The sequence below is a fragment of the Balearica regulorum genome, chromosome 12 (assembly GCF_011004875.1).
Source record: "Balearica regulorum gibbericeps isolate bBalReg1 chromosome 12, bBalReg1.pri, whole genome shotgun sequence".
Taxonomy (NCBI): Eukaryota; Metazoa; Chordata; class Aves; order Gruiformes; family Gruidae; genus Balearica; species Balearica regulorum.
The window spans coordinates 14,264,760-14,287,792 of NC_046195.1; the positions used below are offsets into that span (position 1 = coordinate 14,264,760).

Genomic DNA, 23,033 nt, shown 5'->3' on the forward strand with positions numbered 1-23,033 from the left:
CAAGACAGAAGAGTTAACATAACAGATTTATCTTTTTAAGCCTTCACCATTAGACCATTAATCAGAAGGTGAGACATCAAGCTTATCGCGAACATCAGCAGAAGCAGCTACATGTAAAATTTATTTATTGCAAGGCCAAAGGACATATGACAACTCATAAGCAAGGTCCATGAATAATTGACATGCACGAAGTTCTTGGAGCTGAAGGCCAGGGCTTGGCTCTGTGATATTCCACATCTTCACAAACACTACCCAGCTGGTGACTCAGCAATCACTGTTCAATTGAGGTACAAAATGACCTGGAGATTTTAATCTTTAAAATACAGTACCATTTAAGCAAAGGCTGGGCCCCTTTCTCACTCTCTGCCAACTCCCTTGTGATATTAGATTCTTGTGCAACAGGAATAGTGATACAGAAACTGAAATGGCAGGAGAGGAAGGGGAGACATAGATAAGAAGGTGGCAAATGAAAGGGAAACTAAGTGACATGGAAAAAAGGAATGAGATAGAAAAAAGGCAAAAGACTTTCTGAGAAAAGAGGAATCCTGTTACAATCTGCTCTCCTATTAAGGAAGAAAGTCCTTCCACCAGCTAGAACAGCAGCTCCTAAAAATATCTTCCTTGAAACACAGGAGCTTTGGTCTCTGTGGAAACAGAGCTCCATCCAATGGAGCGGGAGACCCAAGTTAAATTTATGGGTATGCTCCTGCATTTCTCCTATGGAGCCCATCAGAGAGTTCAAAACAAGCAGGGCAGCACTGCAATGTAGAAACCAGCCTTCAGCAAAAGCAAAGGAGGAAGCAATTCAGTTTCTGTGGGCATATGTAAAACATTGATTCGACAAGGAAGGGGAAAAAAAATAAAAGAAAAAAGGCAGGCATGCTTTTTCCCCAAAGGGAAGTCAATTACCAAGAAGTGCAAAGCTACTGCCATTTAAAAATGACACAGGCATTTCTACTACCTCCTACCCACAAACACTTATCAGGTGGCAAAGTTCTCCAGCCTAGTCTACTCTCAATAACCCATGAGCAGATTATCTGGATTATGGATTACAATTCTTATGTGTGCAGAAAAACCTTGGCTATCTTCACAAGCAGTGCAGCTATCTGCACCTACAACTTACGAATTCAGGGCAGGTCTAGCTAAGGTACCAACACACTCCACAGTTAATAACAACAGTTTGTTGGGGTTTTTCCCCTGTGTTACTGCCTCAATTTATACAAATTAGGTTTACCAGCAATTCTGGTCTCCTTATGCCATTATGAACCCATATCCCAGACTTTTCTACTTGCTCCTGCACAGAGTAATGAAACCTCAGTCACACCAACAGGTCAGTGGGACAGAGGAGAGTGGGAATATTGCTGACAGCAAGTATAGTGAAGGAGGATGGGACACAATTGCTCCTAGTCCAGTCTGCTTGGCTGTATGGCTGTGGCTTGGGCCATGTCCCTCATCAGTTTCCTCATATAAACACAGATAATGATGTCAATTGCCTTCGTAAAGTACTCAAAGCTTTCTGGCTGACAGCACTACGTACAAACTATGTATTATCACAAAACATCTTTAATGATGAGCAGAAGATACTGATTCCCTCCTCTCTCACCACCCTGGGCTTCAGCTTTGAGTGACACAGATGGAAAGTTTACCATACTATTTTTACTCTCTCCTTACTCCTTACTTAAAGCCCTAGTGGAATGCTGCTGTAAGGATTCCAGTTGTGTCACACAGCTGAAGCCCCACAATGTTCACGGCCAAAGTTACAGCATCTGTGCCAATCCTCAAAGGTGCTAAATACATATTCATTAACGAGGCCAGTTCTTTTTTTCAGGCTTACTGAATCAGTGAAATTAACCACACCTTATATTTTCAGTTTTGAAGTTTTATGCTATTTGCTGTCCCAATATCTCTTACCTAAACTGGAAAGCATGTAGAACAGCATGGATATGGTGACAGCAACAAATCAGTTTTCAAAACGTCACAGTAACTATCTAGGCAGAGTGTTCTGACTACACAAACCCCAATTCATAATGCTGTCCAGACCTACCCTTTAACTGCTACTGAACTAAAGCAGCTACTGGTAGTCACGTTCTTCCTTATAGCAAATACATAAAGAGAGAGAGCCAGGAAAAACAAGTTACTAGCTCATGCGTTCCTGCAAGGAGACCGAGTCTGAAACTGCACTCTCAAGGGAAACACCACCACAAAATAATTCTATTTGAAGACACAAAGAAAATCCAGCATACATCAGGAGCGACACAAATCATGCCGCATTTGGAAGAAATAGTATGTTCTAGTAAAAATACTCTGGAAGTCACATGTGCTCAGTTATAACAAGATCTTCATAGGCTATTCTTCAAGTCTGTTTCTTCCTGTTTATACAAGCCCATTTGTCACAACATATTATTTGCTCTCTTTTCAAGATGCATTATCTCTAAATTTTATAATCCAGAGAAATTTAGATTGCTTTCTAAGAAACAGGTTTTTCTATAGCATCATTATACTCTTCCAGAAGATATGCATCTACATTTAATCCAGTATGAATCTAAAAATCTAATTGTGGGGGTAGAAAGGAAGAACAAAAATCCTCAATCAAGTAAAAATCCCACATGTAGATTGCATATCTTGAACAAGAGTTTATGTTGTAGGACCTTTATGTTGGGACTACTGCAAGTAATTTACAGGATCAGAACAACACACTGAATTTCACGTTGTGCTTCAGCAAGTACCACTCCAGCATGTCAGCCAAAACACCACAGAAATCACAGCAGACTTTCAGCCTAAATGCCAACACTAAATTGAGAGCAAGGCATTAGATTAAGGATTTTTGGTGTTAACCATAACACCAACTGTCAAATGAGAAAAATCAGAATAATTTCAAGATTCACAGGAAATCCTGGCACACAACGAGGGTCCCTGTGCCAGTTTCTCACTTCAGTTTCCAAACAGGTCTAAAATTCTTTGCTGTTTTACTGAGCACAATAGACATTGACACTGATTCTTTAAATTATATGATGTCTTCTTCCCCCTCTATCTCCTTCCTGTCCAAATCTACAACTACTGTGTGATTCAAGTTCAGGTAGAGCAGACTCACTACAATGAAAATGTGTAGTCAAAGAAAGAGCCAAAATCAGTTTGCATAGTATTCTGGCTTATGAAGCTGCAAAAAAGAGAGAATTTTTTTTGGCATATATCCCAGCACACTGTCACAGGAGCAGACAAGTAATGCCACAAACGTGTTCACACGCAAAATAATTTCAACGGCTGCCAGAGAAATTTAGTCAAGGAATCTGCCACAGTTTTATACCACTGTTATTCTACTGCCACACCAGCTAGTCATTTGGTTACGCTATGCAGAAGCCCCAGTGCTAATCAATATAGGCTAACTAATACCAGAGTTTCAGAATGAACCTATGACTCCTGAAAATGCCCTCTTAAAGGCTATCTTGGCAGTTCATCATTTGCAAATATCACAATACTACAGGCTTGCTGGACTAATCCAGTGATGTACCAGGTATTCTTTTCATAGAAATAAATGGATCAAGTGGAAGCAACTTCTAGGCACTTTTCAGGATGATCATTTGCACTACAGCAGCTTAATTATACCAAAGCATGAATCACCACAACTGCTTCTTGATTACTGTCTTGTGATAATCAGCGATGTGTTATCAAATCTCGAGAACTGTGCTCAAAGTTCAACCAAGTCCTAACAAGGATATTAAATATCACTGGTGAGCTCAAGCAGCCATGACAAAAGCAGGTGACCTACATACTGCTGAGCAGTGAAGCCACTTCAAGTTTGCCTTGAACAACCAAGGTAGGTAAAGGAAGGCTATTTCATGGCATTCACTGATACAAACTGTAATGAAATTACATTTTAAATTAACTGAATTATGTTAATCTACACTAAGTAGCTTTAAAGATGGATGTTGGGTGCCTTTAGTTTTGGGTTTTGTTTTGTTTTTTTTTTTTTAAATAAAATCCAAATAATACTAGTTCCTCTAAAAGAATTGCTCCTTTTTCAAATACAACCTTCAATTACCTTGTATTCAATTCACCTTAAAAATAGGCTCCTGAAGATGTCATGTTTCGAAGTGGGAAACATCTTCCCTAACTAAAGTAAATCTGCTCAGGACTCAGAGCAAATCCAAGCACTCTTGAACAGTAAATCCATTCCCCTCCTTTCCCCCCCCCCCCCGCCAACTTCACCACTACAAGGGAGCTCCTTCTCTCCCTTCAAGACCCATTTTGTCAGAGGATTTCATGCCACACCACAGCAGCACTCCCATGTGCTCATCTCGTTACAACACATTTTTGAGCTAACTCACCACCACCCTACCGCCAGCCTGCATCTATCCATTCTAATTTTTCAAGCATTTTTCAGAAATAAAGAGTCAATAGAGAAGAGAATCATAAGAGCATTAAAAAAAAAAAAAATAGTAGACGGTATGCATCATCAGCCAGAAAAGATGACTTCTGCAAACTTGCATTCTGGAAGAAATCTCTTCCAAGCTAGCTGAACAGTAGCAAAGTGTTGCAATACAAAAGAAAGAATGGGCAAAAGACATGCAATCTGTGCTCGCAATTTTTTTTTTGTTTTTTAAGGGAGATACATACAAAGTAAAACCTCCTTTGTTTTCTCTTGTCCTGCAAACTCAACTGTATTTATAATATAACTTTTCACCACCACAATAACCCAGAATACTAAATTTTGGTGTTTGGTTTATGTTAGGTTGCTCATTTGTCGACCACATGAACTAGCAGTTGTGTGTATAAACAACAAACAGATTTGGAACAGTTGCTTCTGCCTCACTGAGGGTTTGTGGTTTTGGGGTTTTTTTCCCCCTAGATAGCATGGAATGAGGAAACAGAGTTTTCATTAAACGTGCATTGAAATTTAAGCAGGAACTTGTGCCATGGGCATGCTGATATAAGAGAACAGAATAACTTTGCCTCTACAATCATTAATTATTTCGTATCAGGTGAAAGTTAGCAAGAAGGCCACTGACAAGCAAAACCAGATTCTTGCAGGACATCCAACAAAAATGAGCAATGATGTGGCTAAGCCTTCTGTTTGAACTCCTACCTTTGTCATTCCCCTACTTTATGACAAAAGGTGAATAATACTTCGATACTCAGTGTGCATTCATGCAATGAGAGGAAGGGAGCACTTTCCCACATGAAATCCTAACTAAACCTCCATAAATGTTTGGGGTTTATTTTCATCTCCCTAATCACAGGAGTAAATGCAATCCAAAACCACTGTAAATTGAAAGACAAGAACTTAGTAACAGTGGAAATAGGAGTTAAACACACGGATATGTTAAAAAAGTAATTCCCACGCCCCCTCTACTGTCTTTACTTTAGCAACCTTAGAAATCAACTAGGGTTCTGAAGCCAGCACTGTGTCCCAAGGTTATGGTTTTGAAGACAGACACATGCTCTCTACTCTTCATAGTTTCTTGCTTCTCCCAAAGTGCTTTCTTAAAGCAATCTTGATTTACACCATTTAGTCCCAATATACAACAGGTAGACGGTATACTAAAATTAATCTCTCACTCCAGTTATTTTTAAAAAATAGAGCACTGGAGTTAACTTTAACAAAGTATTTTGCATTTAATTAAGATGCTCCGTAGCAAATAAATGTGGAATACAGAAGTCTTAAGCTTTATTTATCAAGGACAGGAAACCCTTACTGGCCACTAAGAACTATCTTTATTGACCACAGCATCAATAATTCACAAAAACTCAGTCAGCTACATTCTATTATATACTCTTTACTGTAACCAGTGTACAAAATCTATATAGCCAGTCTCTGAGGTACATTTAAATAACCTAAGACAGTAGAGGAAATTCTGTTACTTTCACAGAGAAGCTCAGTCTATACTATCTTCTGGAGTGAGGAATTCATTATCTTCACCCCCAGCTTCCATCACATCTCCATCCTGCTGTGGTATTTTTATTTCAGCGGCACACATCATACTCTATGTTTTATAATACAGCAGAGCTTAAGACAGATAAGCATACTCCTCACAACATTACATTAAAACTTTGACAACCCTTTTACTGTTACAAAAAGCCTGTACTTTCACTTTGGATATCCTACACAAAAGCTGAAAGAAAGAAACTACTCCCTAAAATTGTACTCCTATAAAGGCTGTTATGAAGAACAAGAAATATTTGATGATGTCCATGTACCTAAACACAGTATCTTTATATAAAAATACTTCAGGTAAATCAAGTATGTGTCAACTAACACAGCAACTGTACTTGAAAAAAAAGTCTCCTCTGATTCCCTAGGAAACATTAAAAAAAAAAAGAGTGCAAATATTAACACTGGTTATGCATTCCCACAAGTTTTGTGCTTTCATAGCTGTTTCTTAGATTTCAGTTACTCCCAAACTGGAGAGCTTTGCCTTCTTCCTGAGGCTGAAAATTCAGAGTGAGCCAGTGCATTCTGGCTCCCCTCCCAAGCCCATCACATAACCCTCCTCACCACCCTTGGCTCAGCGCTGGGAGACTGAGGAAGCCTGGAGGAAGCAATCTTGCTGCTTTCCAACAGTTCTCAAAGCATTTTTGTTCAGGAGGACTGTATTACTCTTTTAGTACTCCCATATGTTTATTGGAACATCTCTCACACCTCAATCTTGAGCACTGCTCATATCTCAACTCCTCTTCACATCAAACACTAAATTAACTTCCTGATGTATTTCCCTTACCTCTACATAACTACAGCACTACGCAATAGTTTAAGGCCGTCCCGCTGCGGCACTAATTGCCATGAGTTGCACCTATGCAAGACTTAAGCCTCTGACTCATGAGTTGGAATTACTTATCTGAGGAGTGCAGTGGCTTTTGACCAGACCTACTGCCTGCTCCACCCATCTCCGATGTTTCAACCCTTTTGCCAGGTACAGCTGAGCTGCTCACAAAGCAGGGAGTAATTCCCAAAGTGCACAAACCAGAACAGTCAAGACAAAAAGAAATGGCACTGGTTATTTTTTCTTTAAATATATCAGGCTGTAGTTTCTGAAAATACAGTTATCACTGTCTAAGCATGTAATGAAACAAGACTAACCCTAAACTGTAATCAAACTGCAAAGCTCACCTAAAATTTCACATTTCAAGGTTTGCACAGCTGATTAGCAATACACACTAACTTATTCAAAAGGGTATTCCCAACCTAAGGATCTTAAAACAAAAGTATATGTAAATTCTGCTGAAGGCAATCGTCTAGATGCTCTAGAGGAATCAAATGGTTTGCTAAGCCAGAATTAATCCTTTGGAGACTAGTATTAGGAAAGCTAGATGAAAACAAATTCAAAGCAGACCACTCAAAAATGTTGATACCTATAGGGCTTGGGCCTGGAACTACTCAGGTAACTAGTCCCACCACTGAATTAAATGAAACTACTTAACTTTTTTTTTTTTTGGTGTGTCTTTGGTTTTACTGAGTTTTTTATCTATTCTTGCCTTCCCTTTGCATTCTCTTCCACCTATTTACTGCAATTTTATTTACACTTCAGACTAAGTAAAAGCTACTTCATCTACAGGTTTTATAAAGAACCTCATGTTTTCAAAGATTAACAGCATTAAATGACTAGAGCTGTGACTCTTTGATATAGCTTACAAACCATTACATATGAAATGTGGCATTGATACAGCCTTTTTCTTCTGTCACTTACAGACATTCATAACTACATCCAGAAAACAAGCTGACAAAAAAAAAGATTCAGGTATTATCCCCATAATGTTAACAGAGGAGAACAAAGGAAAAGCTGAACAGTCTCAACAAACAGCAGGTGCTTGTCTCCAAAATCCTATTACAGCAGACAAAGTTAAAGCCATTTTCACACTATTCTTCAAAGATCCCTGGAAATCTGAATGCAGTCTTTCCCACCAAGCACCAGAGCCAGAGCCCGAGAGGATTACATGGGAGCTGGAACGTGTAAGGCCGTGCAAGTATGCAAAGACAAACTGGATACATCACTTCTTCCCATCCAGAAGCATCAGTATAGCTCTGGCTGTGATTTGAGAGTCTCCGACAGAAAGGGGGATGAGAGGGCAGGATGGTGGACAAGAACAGTAGAAAGGTCCTGATAAAGAAAAGTGATCAGTACCAATGAACTGGCCTAATAGTCCTAAAAAGAACCGACTGCAGATGAATGCATCTGTCCCAGGTATATGAATATTTTATCAGCCAGCATTATATGAAGATGACTCAGCTGGCAGTAGGATTTCTCTTTCCCTTATATACTTACATTAATATGCTCAAGCACTGTAGAAGAGCAAAAAAAAAAAAAAGTTATTTAGTAAGGCTGGGCTTCTCTCAAAGATATGCAGTATCTCGAACACTGAAGGGCTCAATGCAGAAGCCAAGTGAAGCATCATGGCCTGTGTTATCCAGGAGACCACACATCCTGCTTGGATAGTCCTCTTTAATTCTCTGGAAATAAGTCATGTTTCTTTGAGTTACTCTAATAATTTCCACAGATTTCAAGAAAGGCAGTATCTTCTTTAATTTAAAACTCCAAACGATCAGCACTTCCTATGCACAGACATGTCTTACAAATCATGAACAGGAAGAAATCCTACTTGGATAAGTGACACTGTAACCTCTATTTTTCCCCCACCCCCAGATAAGTGGAAAAAAAACACATACCAATTTTGTAATTGCTCCAAACACTGAGCTTTATTACAGTGCGAATCTGTATGCACTTAAGCATCTGCTTTCAAAGAAATGGCAAATTCACAGCCTCACAGAGGAACACAACTCTCTTGATGAGTTTCTCCTACCTTCTCTCAATTATCCATTTTCAGCTAGATTCGTTAAATATTCTAACAAATACCAAGAGAGATAACTGCCACATGGAAGAAGACAGTCATTTCATGAAAGCAATCTCTTACTAGAAAAGATTTTCTTGCTTCCGAAAGATGCTGGAAAATGTCAGCATTCATTCTTTCTCTCTGCCATTTTTATATTGGCACTCGGACTTAAATCAGACTCATCAATTCCTCTCTTCCTAAGCATCCTCAAGTTCTTCCATCCCCGTCACTCAAAGATGGGCTGACTTGACACTACCAGGATTAAAGATCTGTTGCTGCACAAAACCTATACATTATCAAGCCAATATTTAAACCTGTGCTGGTTTATGCTTCATTTTCCTCATGTACATGTTCCTTTAACAAACTTCTAGCACATTGAATGTTCAGGCCCTAGTAACAGTCAATATAAAGCTAAGATGATTAAAAAAATATATAGCAATCACCAGGATTAACAGCACCAGATGTTCTAAAGCAGCAGACCACAGATAACTAGTTCAGAGCTTAAAAATCAAATTTCCTAGCCAAAGCCTTTATCATCACAAACCTAGGACAAAATCCCTCATCCCAGTAAATACTACTTAGAATTGAGAACAATAAAATTTAGTGCAGAGTCAAAGTTTTTCCTGTGTAATTCTGTTCAGTTGAAGTGCTCACAAAACCTGCCTTGTGCTCTTTAGGAACTTGACAACATAGCACAAAAAAGTAATAAATTACAGAAACAGATGATTGCATTTAATTATATGCAAAACCATTGAGTATCAGTGAATTTTAATCTATTTTAAAGAAACAAATGTTAATCTAAGAAATGGGAACAGTACTTCTGTGCATCTAGAAGAGTACTCTCATAACTTTCCTAAACTCACATCAGAAAATTCATCCCTGAAACCACGTCATTCGTACTTGCTCAGCTTATCCAGCTATCTTATTTGGCATGATCCGAGCTTCTATGGAGTAAAAGACATTTTACTCAGATTGTGCAAATCGAGAGGTTTTAATGATGGTCAAACAGCATGCTTGCATACTATTTCTGCCAACATACCTAGTCAACAGGGCCAATTGGTTTTGTAGCCTTTCAGGTGAAAAATTTCTTGCTAGTCAATTTTTTTCCCCTCAAAAAAACAGGATGCTTACCAATTAGCTACTCCTCAAGTAGCAGAAATACCTAGCAGTGAATCAAGGACAACTGTTAAAGTAATCACTTAAGTGCATTATTTCAGCTGATGCTAAAGGTAGAAACTGACCTGCAGATGCATCTTAGGAAACTAAAAAAGTAAAAATAAAAGGGAAAAGAGAAGCAGCTTCCTGATGTTATTCAGCATCTTATTTGCCTCTGTCTATGACACAGTCATTGTAAAACAAGCAGGCTCCCTACTTGATTGCAGTATCACCAGAGATCTACTGGTTATACAGGAAAAAACCATTAGCAATTCCAGTACATGCCACACTGGCACTTAACTGCCTATCAATAAGCCAGCATAGCATAAAGGAGTCTTGTACTGTTGGAGTTTCTATTTTTGAAATAAGAGATAACAGTGCAGTGCTTGGAAAAGTAAGTGTATTAATGTCTACATTATGGCCAAATGCCAATTTGGCCAGTAACATTTTGGCTGCGCAGGTTTTCTGCAGTTCACCATTTCCTGACACATGCGCCTTTAGTTATAAGCTACTGCAGAGTTCTTGCCCAACACACATTTTTCATATTTAGCTCTCCACACAGTTACACTTTACAAGTGAATAGTGTTTCCCTTTTTCCTAGTACCCAAAGCTTCCAAGACAGAGGCAAAACAGAAATATTTAATGGGAATTTAAAAAAAAAACAAACCCAAACTTTTAAAGAGGAAGTATGATGCTCTTTCCTGCTCTTCACTGGAGAATTCATAGTTCTAGATTATTGCCCAGAAGTCCTGGGAATAGTGGAAGAAAGAAGAACAGAGTAACAAATGACAAGCAATACTTTCTAAATCAAGTCACTCTTCTCCTCCTCAAAATCCCAGTAACAAAATAAACTAGATTTAAGCTACCATTGCTTCCTTTATTCAAATTAATTCTCACTTCATAATAAAAAAAGAAAAATAGGAAATTGCTGTGAATGTCCAACCAGAGACTAATAATCTTTGGTTCGGTTTTTCCTGCTGCTGAAACACAACAAGTTTAGAACTACATCCAGGTAAGAAACATCCAAGATCCTTAGGTTTGATATTCCTCATTATGAACATTATTAATATGGATTTTTGGATGGAAAGGGTAATTTCCTGAAATAATTGGAAGGTGCCAGATCTTATTTACAACAATAGTGTCTGTTCAACGCTCTACACAAAATGGTCTACAGATCTTAGATGAGCTTTGACAGAAGGGCATCCAAGCTGGAAGGGTGGTGTATTTGGCATCAGTTTGCTTAGTCTCAGCAGAACAATAGAGGATAGAAAAGAACTCAATAAACCAAGGAGACTTTACAACTCTCTCACCCTCTACAAAACTGGGTGAACATTGAGGATTTATGACAATCTTACCTTTTACATAAAAAAATTCAGATCCCAGCTATATTCAAGTACATTGTCACCTTCGGTCTTTGTTAAATCAAATAGAAATGACAATAATTTTTTTTTTTTCAAAAAACAACTACATTTGTGTCTGTATTCCTCCACAGACAGTAGTTTCCGCATTATCAGATTAATTTTTAGTACAAATTTCAAGAACGGGATAAAGAACTAATTGTACTGGTTTTATGCACAGGGGGCTTTAGAAGTGAACATCACATTACGTGAACAATTAGCAAGAGCTCAGGGGAGAGGCCAGAGGGTTTCTGTATCAGAGAAACATAACTTTGGAAGCTGGCAGAGATTCAGCGAAAGTCAAAGCCTTTTAGGCATACTGGTCAGGCTTAAGGTTAACACACCACTTAGTATCTTAAACTACCACACTGACTCGTCAAAGGGTGCTTCTTGCATCAGGAAATGCCTGCAATATATGCTAAGTCACAGTCTAATTATTAACCAGTCTGAGGCAAAGGTTACATGTTCATAAACGAGTATACATAAAAATAGCAAAACTGCAGCTGAAACACTACCCCACCTCTTCCTACAACGCTGGTACTTGTACAGTTGGTTAAACTTGATAAGATGCTCATACCCAGACTGAAACACTGATTTTTTCTGTAGTATTATTAACATACATTAAAAAACCACGCTTTATTGCTTTTTACAGTAGGGAACAACAAAAAATATCATGAAGAGAACGTGTAATACGATTTAATATGCAAGTTGAGGTACATTTCAGTCTTAGGGGAAGGAATGACTGGCCCTTGACCAGCTGCCTCAAGGTAAGAATCGTCCAGGGAACACCTCCAAAATAAATATTATACCGAATTAGCTACTTCAATTAAAAAAAACCAAAACCACAACACACCAAAACACACACTCGCTTTTGTGAGAAGTGAAACTGTAAAGAACAAACAGCATGCGGAAGAAGATTTTTGTAAGTCTGCCCCAGAGAACATGCTTCAAAACCAGACCATTTTCTTGAAAGATGCCACTTTTCCCAGGCTGTCATACAGCCAACATACTACTAAAATAAATTCATCAGATGTTAGGGAGGACTATACAGAGATGGGACAAAGATTAAGACCGGTACAAACAAACTACTCCAATGCTTAAGGTGGCAAGTTAACTACTCAAGATCTCCTTTAAAGTGTAGGTGGTTCCATATACCATTTTGGCTGCAAAATGCTTAACAGAAGTCTACCTCCCTATTAGTGTCGGTTTCTCTTATTTTGCACATTATTAAGGTTTGCAATTTATCGTATAGTGGAACAGTTAAGACAAAGTGCCTTGTTTAATTTATTATAAATAACCATTAAGATTCATGGAATAATGATAAAAAAATCTGAACCTTATCTCAGTTTATCTGTACATTGGAAAAAATTATAGAGAGAGCTGGTTTTGCTTCTTTGATGATATTGAACACCACTTTCCAAGATCTACGATAACACCCAAAGCAAAGCTAACTAAATTTCAGCAGAGAGGAAGAATGTCCAAAAAGATGCTATCATCTGATTAAAACCCTTTCTAAAACAACCTTATTTAAAGGGAAACATTTCAAGCCATACTATTTAAAGGGTGCTTTCCTGAGAAACATGTTGGTCTCAGAATTTTCAGATTTGTTGGATCTCATTATCCATTACTCCATAGTTGTTCATTTGCTGCACACAAAAAGAAGAGGCCATGCCATGTCACAAAGTTAAATTTAACTGGTCTAAGATACTGGGATCTTAAGAAATATGGCAGCATCCTGTAACAAAGCAAAAAAAGTCTTTGAGCTACTAGCTGACATTGCATGCCTTCAGAAGGGTTATTTGTAAGACACTGATGTATGCAGCTTGTTTCAACAGCATGCCTTGGCTGATAAACAAGGCTCACAAGAGTCAAAGTTCTTTAAGTAACATTTCTATATGTAAGCAGGATTTTTAATCAGGCATGGTAACACAAATCTCCCTAAAAGCATACCCAAAACTGTCTAAACCAACAATTAACTTCAAATTAACAGTGAAAAAAAAGTATTTTCATCTTGAAAGGTGCACCTAGAAAGAATTTCAAGAGACTGTACCAATAAATAATATTACTGTCAGGAAAAGCATACACAATGATTTTCTAACAAATGTGCAATACAAGCAGAACAGAGGCAATACTTTGAGATTACCTCTAATTTAAACATTTCCCTCTGGACTTTGAGGCAAGCGTACTAACTTAAAATCTCATCTTCCACATCAACATCATTCTTCATTTGTGAACCCACATGGAATTCCCCTTTTTGAAAGTTGAGACGTTACAGATTTATTTCAGGATTGTAGGGATTTTCCCAAAGACGTGCATGTGCTCATCAGGAGACATGAAACCAAGAGCAGGAGGGTGGGTGGGCACTGAGCCAGATCCTACTGTTTAGCACAATTTTGTGCCTTTGTATTACTTGGTCTCATGGTCAGCAAATGCAACCACAGTGTTTAATGCCAATAGGAGAAGCTTTGTTCTGTAAAGCTGACATAGTGGTTAAAAAATATAGAATAATGATATGGATATAGATAATGCCAGCATAATGCTGTTATTATACAACTCGCCTACGTTTGCACCTTTCTGAGATTATTTGTGGGTAGCAAAGCTTCACGTGCAAACATGCCACAATAACCCATTTTTCTCAAATTAGCCACTGGAAGAAAGAATGCAAAGATGTTCCTCAGTCCTCAAGCTGACATTACACACTACTCATCCCATTCAACATTTTTAGCCTTCTATTAAAAGCATCTTTATTCTTCTGTGTTCATACAGAGTTTCCTGGGTTTACAATCATACACTTCCACTGCTCACAAAACCTGACACGTCAAAGAAAACCCATACGAACAAAACACTCAGTTTGAGAGCAGGAATAAAATTCAGCTTCATCATCAGATGTCACACTGGTCTTGCACGCTCAGCCTAAGTCATTCATCTAAAAACTGGAAAGCAGGACAGTCAAGATGAAGTCGTAGCGAATGGGTCACTGAAACTGCTTATTCAACTCACAAGTACTAGTCTCTAGTGATCTCAATTATCCACTATCCACCGACTCTTAGATATAAGAGGTTTGTCCACCTACTGTATTTTAGCCCATACAAACCCAAGTTCTTAGACTTACAAAACCCAATTTTTAATTATTTCTGATCAACATAAACAGTCAATGTATACTCAAATTAACATGAAGAGACACTTAAGAGCCACCAGTGTTCAAAAATTGTAAAGATGTGCCTTATGAGGAACCCCTCATAAGTGCTTTCAACTTCTCTGAAGTGCAGTGGCAACTGAAACTATGCCCTCATCAAAACAGAAAGATTTCTGCCCTTTTTAGGGGCTAACTGGCAAAAGCAAGCCTGTATGTGCACAAGCATGTTAGGTACAACATACTCACAGCTTATTTTGCGATTCATTTCAACTGCTTCCAGTGTAGCCTTATAATTGATTTATATTTGTGAGCGGGCAGAAGGGAGTGTTAGTTATTAATTAAATTTATTACTGGCTTTAGGAAAAAAAGGCTATGTTATTTGTTCATTTAATTTATTAGTGCTACATAATTTTGAGACTGCTGTCTTTAAAGCCAACAGAGAATGCAACTGAGTAACTAATTTCTCAATGTTTTGCTTAGAGGCATTTTTGGGGCAGTGTTTAAAAGTTACTATGACATTGTCCAAAATATGAAATTCAGACACGTGCTACAGACATTAGGCTCCAAACAGTTAATTGCTCGGCACTGCCTTTGTACTAGTCTATCTCCACATGAGGAAGCATCACAGGACCAAAAAAAAAAAAACCCCAGAAAACTGAACAAACCCATTTTCTTCTTTCAACATGGAAATATAAATATCCATTTGCTCAAGAAGTGTCAGTTTTCCACACAAAACCAGCTGCTGGTAGATAAACCACTTTGGTAGCTTCTCCACCTATACCCACAGGTATCTACAGTTCTGCACAGAACTGCTTTTTTTTTTTTTTACTTCGTTCTTTTTACTTATGTTCACAAGTAACAAGCTAGCGAAAACTTAGCCCAGCACTTAGAAACACCCCAAAATAGCGGACTAACGAAGGATAAAGGTTGAATTTTGGACGGATTTTTGGTTTTGACGTTGCAATGGACTGGAGATTGACCCTTGGCTTTGGAGCAAAACCAGAGGTCCAGCTCATACTCCACTGTTAAGAACAAATCTAAAATGCTACCAGAAACATGCACAGGTCAAACAGCCACCCTCTAACAACCACCAGCTGAGTCTCAAAAGGTGACACACTGCTCTATCTAGAGCAAGAAAGGTAAAAAACTTGCATTTCTCTCGTACACTACATGCAATATCGCAGCACTAAAAGCAGACAGAAATCTTTAGTTACTTCAGCACGTAGGATTTAACAACATGGTCCTCTAGAAACCTTTGCGTTCAATGCTCTGATGACGTTAAGAACCAGGTCCTACAACCTTTGCACAGCAGGGTAAACCAACATCTCCAGTTCAGGCAGCTGAATTTCAGGACTATCTACACCCAGGATAACAAGTATTGTTAGCCAAAGGCTCTTTGGCAGTTCATTTATTTTCCCAAATAACACTAGTTGCAAAACATTCTTGAGAGTGAAACATTTTTTTTTTTTTAAAAAAAAGCAAGCTTTGATCTTGCAGTCCTGACAGAAATAGGGAAATATTTAACAAAACTACTTTTACTTCAGTGACTAAACTATGTAATACAACACCAAAGCTCAGTAAACATTTTGAATAACTTTAAACATCAGAGCACCTGTTTTAAACAGTTGTTGGTATTTGTCCCTGGGACACTCACCATCTGAATTAATCTCTCCTCACTACACAGACAAGAGGAGACTATTCTGCATGCTTCTATTTTTGAGCAAAGTTGTATGTGGTTTTTTTTCTTGAAGTACTGACGGTGGCAGGTAAAATAAGTTCAGTTTTAGAGAACAGTCTCTTTAAACAGACACTGTATCAGTATTATTAAAAAACTGGAAGTGTGAAATACGCTAGCAAAGTCAATGACAGACAAAACTTCCAGGTGATGCACCAGGACCAAGGGGAACACTATTACTCCAGGATGGTTCATAGCGACTCTGCCAAGCACTGCCTTTAGCCATGACGGGAATTTAGTTGGTAGCTTTTTATCTACACCTCTAAGTGTTCAATCTAAAGAACTCAGGTTAGATCGTGCACAGAAACAGTGTTAGTGAAAGAAGACTCTGTCCCAAAGAAAATTAAAGTAGAAATTAACTATTTTGATAAACCAAGGTAAAAAACCCCTGAAGCAAGCTTAGAAAACTGTAACCACTTCAGCAAATCAGAATGGAGGCGAACTAAACTCACATGACCTCAGAAGATTAGTTATCACTCTAGTCTAATCCAATTAGCTGTGTTCCCTAATTTTACTCAAATGAAAACTCTAACCCTTTTCCACCAACTCCTGCAAAGGAAACCACAATGAGAAGAGACTGATAACCAACACCGCAAATAATAAAGTTCCCATGTAATAAAAGGTTTGGGGTGTTTTTAACATTAAATTTGAGGAAAGAGTTTAAAAAAAAAAACTATTTAAACATTCTAAACTATCTGCTGTCCATTGATCAAAAGCCCTTGCATTTTACTATACCACTTCACAACTCAATTCCTTTCACCACGCCATATTGACTAAGAAGCTTAATGAAACATGGAAGTGAACCAATGCTCTCCTACAGACTTAAAAACAAACATAATGTTTAAATCCTTCCTTCTCAAAACATGTACAATAACATCTATCATTTATCAAGCTTAAATAGAAAGCTTGATAGACATAAATAGAAACAGAAGATACTAGTTTATATTGTGTACCATGAAAAAACATCAAGGTATACTTCATTAAATGCAACAAGAACAGCTCTTCTAAGCTATTTATTAAGTAAATTTTCCTCCCCTCCTTTCAATACCCACAAGATGGACTAATAGGTTCTCCTCTGATACTCCACTACAGAAGCAGAGAGTGGGGAAGCAGTGCCTTCTTCCATTTGACTGGGATGTTAAAACGTTTCACAAATCTTCCCCAAATTTTTAGAGAACATAGAAATTTATTTTAATATAAATAGCATGCAATCAACAAAGCAGTCATGGTTTTGTGCTTAAGTGCTGTACCCAAAGTATGTGTATCCTGTTTTTAAGTACTGTACATTGTCTTAATGTAAAAGTGTTAGAAAGTTCAACCTTCCCATGTGGAATTCAGGAAAGGGGGGAGGAGAACGACAGTCAAGTCATTCTGTGCAGATGTACTAAGTCAATCAGATATTAGGATAAGAGTTAATCGCATCTCAATAAAAAGCAGCAACTTAAAACCACACAGACCATGAAAGACAAGAGTCTGATAGAGCTCCTCTTCGATCTGGTTCTGGAACAAACAGAACAAAACTAGACCAACCTGCCTAAACTAAAACGCTCACAGAAAAATGTCATCTGAAGCAATGAAACAGAAGATTCTTTTTGAGACACCCTGAGATACCAGATGGAAATTTGTTAATCAAGTGGAAATAAATACATATAAAAGCCCAAATTAGTTACTGATTAGTACTTGATATTGGAACTAGAGCAACCAATGCTACAGTCAGACCTCTGAATGAATATCTATAAAAACTCATTTCAAGGGAATAAAATTATATGTCAACATCTTTAACTGCACTGAAAGACAGTTTAGCATTCAAACTTAATAATTAGTAAAATTACCATTTAAGAGTATACTTTATTCACGAGGGGAGATACTCATTTAATTAGAATTAAGGAAAATAAGTTACTCTTTACAAAAGACCAGAAGAATGGAGAATAGTTGACACTGAGTCTCCAAAGACAGGCTGATAATCAATTAAAAAAACCTTGATGATTTTATTTTTCATCCACTGTTTACAAGATAGTTTTATAATCATTTGTTATGTAAGGTTTGATACTAAGTGTGTATATGATAGCAAGATCCTCATTTCAGTCCCTTGACAAAATACAGTCAAAATTTGCAGCCATGTTTGCAACCACAGCGAGCTCACCACCATTTGTAAAATCTGGCAGCAATCTGTTTCATCTAAGTGTAGGGTTAATTCCCGCCTTACTCGAGGCAACTTTAAAAATACACTGATTAATTAATATTTGCTAGGTATCAGTGGTACTTCCTAGGCACAATTTAAAAAAATAAAAATAAAATCCCATACTTCCAACATTTGAATGATTCCTTTCTGCTTCCAAGTGGAACGTCTGGTGGAATTAGAAGAGCAACAGCTTCTCACAGATGACTAAATGCTTTTGATGGCAGAGTGAACCTCACCTATTTTAAGCCTTCACTTTTAACTTTGCATTACGGTTCACTACCAGATGACTACAGGCCAAACGTCAGGAATTTGCATTAAGAATGAAAATACACACAAACTCTTGGAAGCTACCAATGGAAATGGCATAATATGACATTGCACCTCAAGATGCAGACTTGTATTTTTACAGTAGAATATTTTGCTTAATTATGAGCCACTGGGACTTTTTAAAAAGGGATAAGAAATTATCAGTCTCACAAAGTTCACACTACTGCTTAGAGAATTCCTCAGCAGAAAGACTATTGTTTTGGCTCATACCTGTCATAAAGACAGTTATCTGTTAATAGACAGAATCAATTAACTTTTTTTTTTTTAAGCTTAAGTTTTACAGTAACCAATTTTTTTTACTGGGCACCTAGAATTCCATAATATTTCCTTTGGCTCCAAAAAAACCTAACTGATGATAACACAACTATTCTGACAGTACTCTCAAGGTAGCACTAAGATGCAGGACTTGCAAACATGGCAAAGTTAAAAGAGTTGGCAAATTTCAACGTCTCAATTTAAGGAGAAAAAAGAACCTAGATCTTGCACAAACTACTGAAAGGTCTCCAATATAAAACTATAAACTTCCTCCAGTCACACTTTAATAGAAGGAGTGCAATCCTCTAAGGGCAAGCTGGGCACACGTTGGCATCACCTACTGAGTCAGGCTTCTCAAAAGATTTAAGTGACGGAATCCCTTGTTTCTGGATCTACATAGATCTTAAACATGCACTAAATGCCCGTCAAACAGGAGCACTTCCAGGAAGATGTGAAAGTACTTTTTCAGAGCTCTAGAAGGCTTTCACGAAAAAATATCATCAACTAAACATCAAGAGAAACAGAGATAAAACAGCAACTGAAGGACAAACATTAACTAGGCTTGGCTTAGACATAACACTTTCCTCCCTTAAACTTTATTTACATAATCCATATGCATAACAGTGGCATTTAATAATTTATTCTGCATACTGCATATGAAAATTACTTCTTTACATAAAACCACATTATTTATATTCAAGCAACTTTTTTTTTTCCTTGAGCCCTGGAAAATGAACCCAGAATCTGGTTCACTCACCAGACAGAACACGTGCGACAAAAGGGTAACTTCCCCCTACACCCTTCTCCCCATGCTCTTAGCCTGACTTGGGCAAACCAATGTCAAAAGCCGTCTGGACTCCACAACTGACCAATCCCCAGATCCTTGAAAAGCCAATTATCTAAATTAGTAACAACTCCTGTCACTATTTTTGATGCTTGGCACGTATCCCTAAGACATTGAATACTAATTTCACGTAAGCCAAGTTCATCTACACAACTCCAGAGCCAGGACAGAAAGCATTCATCATTCTTTTCTCTTGCCCTACTGCAACAATTTAAGCTTTTTAAAGCTCCCCCATTCAGGATATGTTCTGCAAGGTCCTACTTTTAAGAACCACTTGCGCAACAGCAATAGCAGCTCATAGTTTCTGTGGACAGAAGAAGCAACAGAGGCCCAGGGATGGCAATCAGTTGTAGCAAGGAGCCAGAGGCAGCAGCTCTGCTCAGAATTTCCTAGAAGCCAAGAGCTCCCTGTTCCTACTGGCCATGCTGCCTTGCCAGTCTTCTCATTACTGCTTCATGCCTTTGGATGCCACCTACTTCGGCATCTCCTCCTGGCAGGATCCCCAGCTCTACTTCCACCTGTCAACACTTTCTCCTTCCGCCCCACTACCTTATCCAATTTGAGAACAGTTGTTTGGTTGCCAAAAGAAAAAAGACGTCTATGTCACACAAGCTTGTGTGAAACCTCAGATGCATCACAGAACACCAGCAGTTTCTTGGTAAGCACTAGCGTAGACTACTGCCAAATTCAGGCAAAGCTTTGGCTCACCTGGGTTACCTCTAAGTGTAGGCAGTGGTGGGTAAGTCTCAAACAAAAGGGTTTTTTGCACTCTGCAAGCTCAAACTGCAGCCAGTGCAATATCTCCAGCTCAAGATGGAGCTTTTCAATGATGAAGCAACAGGTAACGTGTAACACAGCTGACTGAACCCCTAAATCTAGAAAAAGCCCAAGGATGAAGGCTTACGCATTCTTTTAACAAATGAAGCCATGCACCAAATAGCACTGTAGCTGTTGATGGAACATCTGGTGAGGTCATCGAAATAACTCAAACCGTCTACAAACCCTTCCTCTCCACCTCTCAGCAGGTTAACTGTGCAGACACTGGACTTATTACAATTAAACGGAGATACAGAAATACCTTGTCCCCAATAACCATTTACCTTGTCCTGAGGGCCTGCCAGGCTGCATCAATGTCTGCATACAGGTTTTTCTCAGAGGGCTTGCCGGTGCTCACCCCGTAGCCAGAGTAGTCATAAGAGAAGACGTTGCAGTTGATGCGGGAGCCAAGGCCAATATAGAAGCTGCACATCTGGCCCAGGTCCACAGCATTACCATGTGAGAAGAGCAGCGTGTACCGGCCAGTGGGGGCACAACGTACGAACATGCAGCCCAGCCTGTTATCTCGAGCCGTGCGGGAGAAGAACACTTCCACGGCATCCAGTTCCCGCTGCGAATACTGCCAGTCCGCCCGCTCGCTCAAGTGCAGACTGCAGGTGCCCGATCCCGTCGGGGTCCCTGCCCCGGCTGCTGCCCCAGCCTCCTGCTGCTGCTCAGGCTGCAGCACGGTATAGGTGGGCTCCGGGGGCAGGAAGGCCAGCTTGGCAGCGATGCGGCTGGGGCAAGGCGGGCAGCAGAACAGCCAGCAGAGCTCGCCCAGAGAGAAACCGTTCATTCTGGGGCCTTGTTCTGGCATCAGAGACACTGGAGAAAAACTAACCTATGCTGGAAGGAAATCAAACCGAACCGACCCAGAGGTCTCTCTCCTCCAACGCAGCCTGCTCACCTTCGCACAAGGCTACCAGCTGCCCTCCCAAAAGACAAACAATTACAACCTTGGGGGGAACCACAGTTCAGCAAAAAGAGTGCGGCTCTTCAAAGCCTGAAAACGTGCTTATAAAAAAACCCCAACAACAACCCCACAAAATATAAATGAAGTACAGCCAGACCTTAACACCCCCCCCGACTACTGCTACAGTAAATACAACCCTCTAAACCACCACCCTAGATCCCCTCAAAAGACATAAATCCCACGTACATATATACACTTATAAAACGAACGCCCCGATCCTACGGCTCGGCGCGGCACTCCAGAACTAAAAGCAGAGGCCCCCCGCGCCGGAGCCGGCCCCCCCCAGGAACATGCAGCCAGAGCAGGCAAGGGCCCTTCCCCCTCACGGCACCACACGCGGCCCCCGGCGCCTGCCCGGCCCCACCCCGCTACCGGCCCCCGGGGACGCCCGGCCCCGCGGCCCCCGCAAGGCGGCAAGGGGCCTCCCTCAGCGCTACCGCCCCCGGCCCGGCCCAGGCAGCGTCCGAGCGGCGGCGGGAGGAAGAGGAGGGGGAGGAGGAGGAGGAGGAAGAGGGTCCGTCGGGGAGGGGAAGGGGAAGGCAAGGTCGAGGCTCAGCCGCGCGTCGCCGCGGGCAGGGCCATGCCGGCTGCGGCGCGCAGGCAGGAGCAGGCAGCGGCCATGTCCCGGCGCTCTCCTCTCCTCGCAGCCGCACCGCTTCCGGGTTACGGGCGCGGAGCGGGGCCGCCCGCCGCAGGTGCCGGCGGGGACGAGGCGGGTGCCCGGCACTGCCCACAGCGCCGCCCGCCGCGGCTCGCGGCCGCCCTCTAGGTCTTGCGCCGGGGCGCCGAGCAGGTGCGCGGCGAGGGGCGGGGCAGAGCGGCGAGCCGGGAGCCCCTAGACCGGGCCGGGACGCCGCCGCCCGCGGGGGGATACGCGCCGCCTGGCCCTTTAAGGGAGCCCCCCGCCGTGCAGCGGTCACGTGCGGCGGGAGCGCTGGCGCCCCCTCCCGCTCCCGACCGCCCACCTCTCGCGCATGCGCGGCGGGGCCGGGGGCAGCGGCCGGGGGCAGGCGGGGGCGCCCGCGGGGAGCGCGGGGGGGTTCCGGGCCTCACGGGCTTCGTTGCCGGCGCTGCTTTGCCCTCCCCGGGGCGGCACCTCTGACCTCCCGTAGCCTCTGGGGTTCTCTGGCGCCGCTCCCGAGTCTTCCGGCTCCAGCGTGCTGGGGTCACCCTGAGAAAACGGCTGTTTGCCGTGGAGGCCGCGTTCTTCCCTCACGGCGTGGCATGGCGGGCCCAGGGTCCAGTCACGGGCGGCTCTCCTCGCACCAGGCTGGCAGGCTGCTCCCCGGGCAGTCGGGATGAGGGGTGCCCGATGGCTTTGAGTCTCGCTCCTAGAGAATTGCAGATGTAGTGGTGCAGAAATGTGCGCAGAGCCGCCCCTCAGCTGGTA

The 23,033-nt window shown here is 40.8% G+C and overlaps 1 protein-coding gene across 1 annotated transcript in view; it reads right to left on the bottom strand.

The window, feature by feature from the left end:
* Positions 1-22,476, bottom strand: part of ABHD17C (abhydrolase domain containing 17C, depalmitoylase) — a 29,605-nt gene extending 7,129 nt beyond the window's left edge. The window contains exon 1 of the mRNA XM_010309946.2: positions 20,955-22,476. Coding sequence (XP_010308248.1) covers positions 20,955-21,487 — 533 coding nt within the window. The 5' untranslated portion in view covers positions 21,488-22,476. The remainder of the gene's footprint in view (positions 1-20,954) is intronic.
* Positions 22,477-23,033: the final 557 nt, after the last annotated feature.